The sequence below is a fragment of the Schistosoma haematobium genome, chromosome 1 (assembly GCF_000699445.3).
Source record: "Schistosoma haematobium chromosome 1, whole genome shotgun sequence".
NCBI lineage: Eukaryota > Metazoa > Platyhelminthes > Trematoda > Strigeidida > Schistosomatidae > Schistosoma > Schistosoma haematobium.
Genome location: NC_067196.1, coordinates 3,994,074 through 4,004,826, shown reverse-complemented (window position 1 = coordinate 4,004,826; position 10,753 = coordinate 3,994,074). Strand labels below are relative to the sequence as shown.

The 10,753-nt window shown below is 32.3% G+C and overlaps 1 protein-coding gene across 1 annotated transcript in view; it reads right to left on the bottom strand.

Annotated features, from left to right (window-relative positions):
* The window catches only part of TRERF1 (ELM2 and Myb SANT-like domain containing 1), a 103,642-nt gene that overhangs the window by 4,603 nt on the left and 88,286 nt on the right, over window positions 1-10,753 (bottom strand). The window contains exons 15-17 of the mRNA XM_051213621.1: window positions 10,447-10,608; window positions 9,092-9,272; window positions 2,551-2,923 (exon numbers count right to left, since the gene is read on the bottom strand). Coding sequence (XP_051072947.1) covers window positions 2,551-2,923; window positions 9,092-9,272; window positions 10,447-10,608 — 716 coding nt within the window. The remainder of the gene's footprint in view (window positions 1-2,550; window positions 2,924-9,091; window positions 9,273-10,446; window positions 10,609-10,753) is intronic.

Sequence of the window (10,753 nt, the reverse complement as noted above, 5' to 3'; positions counted from 1 at the left end):
GTCCTAAATGGGACGAAAAACGCATCCTTGGATTCTACTGCTGCTAGCCACCATCCATCTTTGCTTAGAATGCTTGTGAATTAAGGCAATATCGAGCCAATATGCACAGTATGCACATATTTTAATAAGAGACCGACCAATTGAAGTCCTAAAATCCAATGGGAAGATCCAAGTAAACAATACCAAGTGAATTTAACCAGTTATTTTATTTCAAAATATAACTTGATTATTTTCCCTTTCATGATCATGTTTTAGATTTGTGTCATACTCTTCAAGGTTCATTTATTATGAATGAGGATATTCCCATTTGATTAACATTAGTATACTGCTTTCTGATATACAGTACATCTTGTAATTTGTTGTTCATATAACTCAAGGATCCACTACTTCCTCTCGAATAACACTGCAACAGAACTATTTAACTGGTATTATTGAACTACTTAATCGCTATTCAGTAGTATTTTGAAACGTCAATTCAATCAGTAGATCAGGAAAAAAACATAAGACCAATATTGTTTTCGATAATATCTTTGGCGAGACTATAATTTATGGACGACCTTTGAGCGACAATAGACTAACCTTGAAAATGTCCACCTAATAACTAGGACCAAATGAGGGTTATAAATAAGAATGAGGAATTCGGATGATGATATACAGTTAGGAATTACATCCAGGGTTTTCATCACGAACTGACCATCAGCTAAAATGCCAAAACTCTATTTAACCAGATGGATGAGTGAATTTCGCGCCCAAAATCCAAGACCTACTATCTTATACCTGATTGTTTCATCTATAAATTATAGTCTCACCATATCTCTTCACCAAGCTTTCGTTTAATATGTAGGAATATTGATATGAAGATTATTTAATCAATCATGGAAGTTTGCAATTAGACAATAAACAATGACATAGCACCTAACACAAGTAATTAGAATAAGTAACAAGTACAAAATTATTAATAATGAGATGAAAGGTGAATTATGAAATAATAAGAACAAATATTAAAGGCTAAAAATCAATATTACACCATAGGAAGTAGGTCAAAACTTGAAAAAAATTAGACATTAGAAAATAAGCATTATTCAAACATTGTCAAAATTGCGTAATAAGATGTGTTCAATTAATGATTAGGTAATGAATAAACTATAAAAAAGAAGGTGAGAGAAAGCAATCAATAATGATGATAAGCCAAGTTGTATGTGAACGATTATATAGTCAAAGAATAGAAAGAATATTATACATTTCTTCTGAATACATAAGTTAGGGTCATAGATTCGAATCGTTGTAGGGTATATGTAAGAGACGAGATTGAACTCTTATGGGAAACAACGAATAAATACGATAAATCACTTGAAATGATTTGACTACATGATCTGTGTTGATCAAGTGTGATCAAATAAAGCTAAGTATTGTTTTTATTAAACTCTTTCAGAAACAGAGAGATATTTATATATTCGTTGGTTAATTTGATTGGTTGTAAAACGAATATACAGCTATCTCTCTATAGGAGCATCTGAATTTATAGATACACACTGAAGAGGTAAGTGCAAGTGAAGTATCCTTTATTTGGATAGATAATATCCGTGGACTATAAAATGACAACGTAAAATTAGCTGTGTACAGCGTACTTTTAACAATTCTCATTAGTTTTACTATGAAGAACAACGCTAGCTACATCTCTATTGGATTGTAGTTTAAAGGAACAGGGTTTTCAACAAGTTATTCCCCGCATACATATATATCTTGCTGTTTATTTTTTTCCAAGTTTGGATCTACTTCCTATATTGAAACATTGATTTCAGCCATTAGAATTCTTATGGAGAATAGTTTACCTGTTATCTCATTATCAATTTATATTCAGTTATGCAATCTGTTTCATTTTTATCATCAACTCACAAACTTCTTTGGTTGATATATTACAGTAAAGCTTGATTAATATCTAATTGAAATCATCAAACTGCATCACGAGTCAAACCCTAACTTAGAATCCCTAAAGGCAAAAGCAAAAGAGGCAAATCGAAGAAATAATTGCGCCAACAATTGGAAACAGACATCAAAGAAATGAATAGCATTTGGATCCAACTGGAAAGAAGAACCCAGAACAGAGTCGGTTGGCTAATTCTGGTCTGTGATCTACGATCCACCATTGGTAACAGACGTAAGTAATATGTTTTGATCTAATTTAAAATATGGGAATTTCAAATTATTGCAGCAGATTTCAAGCAATCCCAGCATGTAGATAAATAACACCTTGTTGGTGAGTGTGAAATAGCAAGAAATCTAGGTCCAAAGTTTCCTGCCAATAAGTTATCAGACCTACAGTGTTCTTTTATCAAAGGTAAGTGTTCATCCGCTAACTATTATCAGTCAGAGAATCGCTGACAATACACTAGCTTTGTTTTACGTTGCAGACTTACTAGACAATCAGAAAGTAAATTATTTTGAACACTGTATATGTAAGTTTGATAGAGATAAATAATAACTTCTATTCAATAGTAGTAGTAGTAGTAATCATAACGATAATGACAATGGAAATCTTATCCTACTTACTTCATTGAAAACAATATCCATAAAATCATCATAGGAATTTTCCAAGGAATTATTGTTATCATTATTCACAACAATATCGTTGGTATTCACTTTAGTAGTCAATTGATAATCTGATTTCAAGTTTGTTGATAATGACGATGGTGGTGGTTGAACTGATATTGTTGTTTGTTGTTGTTTACGACGTAAATTATAAGGCACATTAACTGAATTATTATTATTATTAATATTATTGTCTAATGTTTGTATTGAATTCATATCTGTTGTATATGTATTACATTGTTCAATAGCTTCAAATTGTTCTGATAATGGTTCTTCTGTGATTATCGGTTCCATACGAGCAAGTGGACGTTGACGTCGTGCTCTTTCTCTATACCTTGAAATAAAAATAGAAAGGAAAATACAATTAAACAATTAGGATTTATGTATTCACTCATGAGTAACTAGTCACTTTTACAGTAGAATTAAGTAAAATAAATCTGAATAAGAATTTCCCTGACAAGGTAAATTAGATACGAGAAGTGTAAACAACTGTTATATGTTTGGAAGAGATTAATCATAATTTAGTATTCAGAATTAGAGATGATAAATCTTCACTATGAAAACGATTAACATTCCCTGTGGAGCAATGGTTTAGTGGTTGAGAATATATATTTTAATAGTTGAGATCATTAGTCAATTGAAGTTTCAAGAGGTATTTCCTGGAGTTCTAATAAGAAGCAGTAACCAGTGGAGTTCAACTGTGTCTATTGTGAGATAGTAACTCACTGAAGACAATGGTGGATGTGTCGCTCAATTTCATGGATTAGTTGGAGTAAGACATTAACACTGTTGGATGCCAGCCGGCTCAGTGGTCTAGAGGTTAAGCATTCATGTGAGAGATAGATAGGTCCTGGGTTCGAATCTCACGATGAGGGATCATGGATGCGCACTGTTAAGGAGTCCCACAGCAGGAAGAAATGGTCGTCTAGTGCTTCCAGGTTTTCCATGATGTTCTAGCTTCAATTGACTCATCTCAACCATTAAAAAAGTACATATATATATACATATTTATTATTAACTCTCTACCCAATGCTCAACTTATTTGAGACTATCAAGTTCTAACCTTGGTAATGGATACCTATTTAACTATCTGCTTAATGACTGATCAGTATATGAGAATAAAAAAATGTATTGAAGTCAATCACTCCGTATACACAAAGCTATTTACACGTTAAAAAAAAAAGAAACCTGTAAAATAAACATGTTTATACAAAACACAAACACACACACACACACACCATCATATACACATGTAGACAAGTGAAGATGTATTCATATGAATATAGAACAAACCAAATGTATTTCTGATCCATATCTAAATTAAGGTAGATCAGGGATATACAACTATTTCTAACCAGTTTAAACGTGATAATGGATAGTACGGAAAAAAATGTGCTTTTTTTCTCATTAAATTAGAAACATTCTTTTCATCACTTTTAATTTCAATATCACAACTAGTTCACCTTTTCATACTGTCTTACTATGCATATGTAATGAAAGGAAAAGTAGAGAAAACCAGATACATTTTTCTGTTGGGTTGATAGGAAACGATGTCCGATGATATTACGGTATTCTTTATATGAAAAACTATCTAATGAACTGATTAGGCAGGGTATTAGGGAATGATGGTAAATCAGTTGATGAGGTTGTGAATCTTCATCAACTGAGATGTTTAGACCACGTGGTACGTATGCCTCAACACCGATTACCATGACGCGCAATGCTGACTAGTGTTGAGGATGGTTGGAAAAATGTTAGGGGTGACCAAACCACAACATGACATCAGTGCTTGAAGTCGCTAAATTCTAGTCTGAGCCATGTTGGTAGATGCAGACTACTTGTTTGGGGTCCGCGTCACTATCGTAATCACTGGTTGGAGACTTTGGATGAAATGGCTCAGAACCTATCACAAAAGTGTAGGTGTATAGACTCTCTGTCTTCCTTTAAACTATGAGATTGAAATCGCTTCATATCTTTCTTATTACGAGCTAATTTTTACTTCCTGTACTATATCCTTATACAAAATCTCTCTTTTATGTATATTACCACCATTGAAGTGACTACTTGTATGAATTCGGTGTTCATGTTGTTGTGCTAATGAGGTGTGGCGACTTCTGCCGATGCATATATATGGCTGGTCCTACGTTGTAGCTGACTGACTGACTAATGAAATAATTATATACATGTAAATGTATATTCGCACGTGTATTTACTAAATTTTACTAATTTTCTTATGTTATTGTTACTTCATGATCTTTTCATATTAAGCAATGGTAGAAATTCAAGTATGTTCGGTTAGACAAATACAAATTATAATGTTTTGAAAAAAATAAATAACAAGTGGAAGACGTAGTTGATTCCAAAGATGTGGTTGATTCAGATTGAACATGTAAACCATTGTTTGTCGACTCAGTCGGTCTAAATGTTAAGTGAATGTTGTGAGGCTTGAAAGTTCTCAGTGAAGTCATGGATGCATACTGCTAAAGGATTCGGTAATAAAACCAAACAGTATTTTTTGGATCAAATTCAGCATCTGATGTAAACTATGAATAAATGCTTGATTAATATTTACATTCCTTCTACTACCTGGTAACAGCTTTTAAGTTTTATAGTTTTATTCCATAGACATGATCTATTTATAAGATTGTTTGAGTAATTATTGAGTACACTGTTGGCAATCTGCTTCATGTTATGTGTTAGATAAACCACCAGTCAGTAAGTAACATAGATCCCATCATATATGTGCATTAGTCCAAGTGACGTAATGGTGCAACCACCAATTCATTTAGTTCGTATCTACCCAATATGGCTTAAAACACAAACGGATATCACTTCTTGCTTTAACCATTACTAGTAATTATCAAAACTATTCCTACATTAGCCAGTATTGGGCATTGATAGATGAGTGGTTGAGTATATGTAACCTAAGTTCTAACCATTTCATTCAATACACTATCACAATCAAATTAAATATGTAAAGCAAGATATTAGACACAATTTCGATCGGTACAAGATAAACGTTTCGACTAAAGAAATGAATTGAAGTAAACTATAAACTATATTGAATGTTTACACATAATAAAATGAAGATACTAAACATAAACGTTATACCCTTTTTGAAAATTTATTTCTCTTTTTTTTGACTTCAACAAGTATTGAATATTAGAAAAAGAGATAGAGAGTATAACAAATGTACTGATGAATGCAGTGTGGAACTAATAAGCATGTGTCACATTCTATATTGATTATCACTAACTGATTTCTAGCCACCACCACCGCCCCACTCTTCAGAGTGTGTACTTTCTTATGTGCCTGACGAAAACAGAGGACGGAAATATGAAAAAAAAACGCAATACTTTCAGAAAATAAAGACAATCTTTATAGTTATTAGGGATCTTACGTTTTTATAGAATATTCAAAACGATATTAATATTTACAATGTTTCCAGCACTTCATTAATCTAACTAAGGAAGAATGTGGTGGGTTATCTCTTCTAAAGATCTTCTTAAAACTTTAATTGGCTGGAAAAAATAACTTTGGAAATTCTTAGCTTTTCAGGAATTTTCTAAACTACTTCATATGGAGTAATCTCGTAAACTCGAGAGCACAGGACAGATGTCGCATAGTAATAAGTACTGCTCATCAACAGTTCAAACTTATATTACGATTAAACAAACGTCTGATGATTCCTGGTTTTCATCATGATGGACACAATGAAGTTAATCCGTAATCAATAGTATTTATAAATGAAATGAAATTTTGTAAAAAAACCCCGTCAAATCAATTATAGATTTTTTTTAACAGTAATGATTTTCCTGATCAGTGATTAACTTGTGTCTTATATGACACATATAAACACGTTAGTTTGTTAAAACAACAAAAGTTGATTATTGAGAGGTGATTTTTATCTGGCTGTATATATATTTGTGTATTCAATCAGTCAGCTACAACGTAGGACCAGGCACATCTATTCATCGGTCCAAGTTCCCATACCTCATTAGCACAACAACATGAACACCGAATTCATAGAAGTAGTTACTTCAATAGTAGTAATACATAAAAGAAAGATTGTGTATAAGGATATAATACAGGAAGGAAGAATTAGTTGGTAGAAAGGAAGATACGAAGCGATTTCAATCTCACAATTTAAGGGACGATAGAAAGTGTTTGGAAGAAGAATCACTAATGCTTTTTCTAAAATAATACCGGTTATTCCATTCAAGTGGTATCTGAATAAAACTATTATGCTACTATTAAAACTACAAAATATTTTGTGAATTAGTGCAAATTCGTTTTTAGGAAAACATAATCCCATATTCGGATTATTATAAAACATTGATTAAATCATCTTTCAATCCGTTGGTTAGAAGTAGTTTTAAATGAGGTTAAGACCAAGGGGGGGGGGTAGTAATATAAATCATTATAATTTAGGACTCATATTATGATTAGTACAATGAGAGGAGAGGTGGAAATCGAACAAACGAAGTTGAAATAATTATTATCAATGGTATCGGAAAACGAAGTATACAGAGTTAATCATAAGCAAAGTAGAACATAGAGAATATATCCATAACCTTAAGTTGCCATATTATCTTATCACAATCAGATGTAATTATCAAGACAGATACCAGAAAAGGAAAAGTTTGAAAGTATTCATATCCGTAGTGGTCGTTGTAACTGTAGTTGTAGTAAAAATATTTAAAGATAAGGGGATAAGTTTAACTGTGCTATTGTGATCATTTTTCGATTAAATCAACTAACCTGTCCAACCGTTGGTTACGATAATAGTAGGTACCTCAATCAAGAAGTTTGAACCGACTAATAAGTCTGAGAACAACAGTCAATGACTTCGTGGAGATTTAAAGAATAGAATGAAATTATAAAACGAATGAAGTATGCAATCACATTCAAACTTAAGATTTAACGAATTATAAATAATAAATGAACCACTGATATTGCGATTGGTTATAGTCTTGTTATCTAGGATCTTCAGTCCTACTGTGATGTATGCTACTTATGTCTGTCGATATAAGTAGTAAGTAACACCAATCAGAAGTGGAATGACTAGCAGCAAAAGGTTGAGAAGATCGAATTGAATAGAACAAAAACGTAAACAGAGATTAATTGCAATAACAACAGGAATGAAGGAACAATTGAAGTTTTTGAGAGATAGTCAGTCAGTCAGTAACAACGTAGAACTTCGTACGTACGTACATCAGTTAGAGTTGTCATACCACATTAGCACAGAAATGCAGTTGTCGATTCAAATCCCATAGTGGTAGAGGTAGTAAAAGTATAAGCAGTAATCAGTAACATTAGGGTTTAAAGATGTTATTCGAAGAGCATAATCCTGTGAGATAAATTTGGAAAGAGAAGAAATAAGGGACATGAAGAATCTAGAAGATTAGAATTTGGGAAAACACAAAGAGTAGATACACCTGCGCTATTGTAAACGATTTTGAGCCATGTCATTCAAGATCTTTAACCATCGGTTGTTATCGTCTCGCGGATCCCAACCAGGTAGTCTACACCTACCAGCATAGCTCAGTCCATATTTTATGAAGAGATTCTGTAATTTTGTATGAGAAAGAAATTGATTATCCCTATTTGAGTGTTTTCTCACTACACTACATTAGAATTAATGTGCGGACACTAAGCACACCTTAACATAGATAAGTTCGATAATAAATAGTTACATGGACCGATTTTCGACATAGTTTTGAGCTAGATAACATAGTACTCTGGAGTAAGAGATGGTTTGGAATGTGTGCGTTATTTTTTAACCAATGAATGTTTTAAAGGTGACATATAGATTCACAAGAATATTGGATAAAGTTTAATGATACAGTGGTGATAGTCTTTGTTTGAATAACTACTTATCTGATCGGTTTATTCTAGTTACATCTCATCTATAGAAAATTGAAGTTGTGTTCCATTAAGCGGAATTAATTTGTTATTCAACTAAGCATTAACACAACAGTACTGTATGATATCGAATAATCCTAAATTAATTTATATGTAGTAAGACAATCCATTTTGTATATTCATTTAAGAAAAATGACCAGTAATCCTAGTTGAAGTGTTTGTTCATAACATTTTGGATTCATGTTCGATGGCAGTAGAGTCGTGAAAGTAGTAGAGTGACGTCAGTAAATTTGATTCTATAGTAACCAATGATTGTAATACGTTCGTATGACGTTCGTTCTATCAGGGGTTTCCAACTCCCCTAGGTTGATCCTATATGCTTATCAATTAGGTGTTCTGTTTTGACTCCCTCATATATTTGTGGAAATGATATACCACTTAAAGGTGGCGGTGAGTAGGGTCTCTCCGAAAGAGACTTTAAAGGTCCAATCGTACATGAAAGAATTAAGAGGAAAAGTAGTATTGGATAGGAAAAAATTGAACAGAAACAAAGGAATAAAAAATAACCATAGTTACACTATAAATGATCATAAAAATATTAATTATAGAAATGATAATAATGATCTAAATACCATACCATTTAACATCAGATGGTGTATTCATTCGTTTCCATACATAGTAGAATTCTACACATGCTTTAACTGTTTTATTCATTCCAGCTGCTTGTAAATCTTTTGAAACTTGATGAAAATCTCTTCCATGCATAGCTAAACCTTGCTGAAAGCGTACAATCTCTTCAGTTGTCCAAGCCGTAGTTTCTATAAAACCAGGAGGATATATTACATAGTATGAAAATAAAAGATTATATAATGAAACTACTGAAAATCGAAGACGACTTAATATATGCTTCGGCCTGGAATATTTAGATTATTCGTCAGTAGTTTGTATTCACGAGTATAAACACAGACCCGGTGTTCATAAACAGTGATCCAAATAAAGAGTTTACAATTAAAGTTAAATGAAAAATAAATAGCGTGAACTAAACTGTTTGGTAAATATGCATCAAACCAGTTACGAAACCAATTGATTAAAGAATAATACAGTTCAACGGTATCATATTTATTTTCACTTCTTCCTACTTTTATCATACGTTACAACTGTTAGATCGAAGCGAATAACTGGAAAAGATGAAATTTCTAGGACTATTCTACGAAGAATTATTATTTGAATTTTTATTATGTAATTTATGAGTATTTAGTTTATGGTGTTTTCATATTCCTCCTCCTCCCCCCCCACGCATTTAATTATACCCCTATTACTCAGTTTTGTACGGTATACGACCAACTTGTATAGAAATTGTGATTTCCTGTTTGAAGTGGGTTATGGCCGTCTAATTCATGTAATCTTTTAAGTCATAATTATAATAATAGGCAAACCGGTTAACAGTTCTTATGTTGTAATAAAGTATTGGGGAATAGAAAAATTGGCATGAACCAATACGCATTAGGATACCCAGTCGTTATTATTATTCATTAGTGTGGATAATGTGGTGGGGTTTGAAGTGAACGGTACTGAGTTCGAGTCCCGGACTGAACATCAACTCTGAGGTGCAAGTATATCCAGCTGAACAGTCCTAAATAGGACGAAACGCCCGTCTTGGATTCTACTACTAGCCATCATCCATTTCTGTTTATAATGCATGTGACTTAAGGCAATATCGAAGCAATTCATACAGGATGCACATATATCAATAAGAGATTGATCATTTACAGTCTTAAATAATAACCAAAAGATTCAAAGAACCAATACATAATAAATCATTAATATCATTAGTTAAACAGGTCATTATTATTACTAGAACGGAGTAAACTCATTATAATGAACTCTATAATCTATGAATTGAGAACATACAAGTCAAATTCATTACATAATTAATAAAACACAAACACCCACACACACACACATTTAATAGAGATAACAATAATAACTTACCAGCATAAACATAATCATATACAACTAATGTATCACGTAATAAAGCATGTAATGTCATTTCTACATCACCTTTATATTTACATAATAAATGAAATGTATATTCCATATTTAATCCACAATTACGTACAGCTGGTGAACAGGCAATTTTTGTCAGTAAATTTACTAATAAAATAATTTTTTTGGAAAAAAACAAAACAAACAAACAGTGGTAGTAACAACAAAAATATGGTGAGTGGGGGGGGGAAGAAGAACAAAATGTAAATAAAATACAAAATAGAAGAATGTATTCAACAGATATGTTACAAGA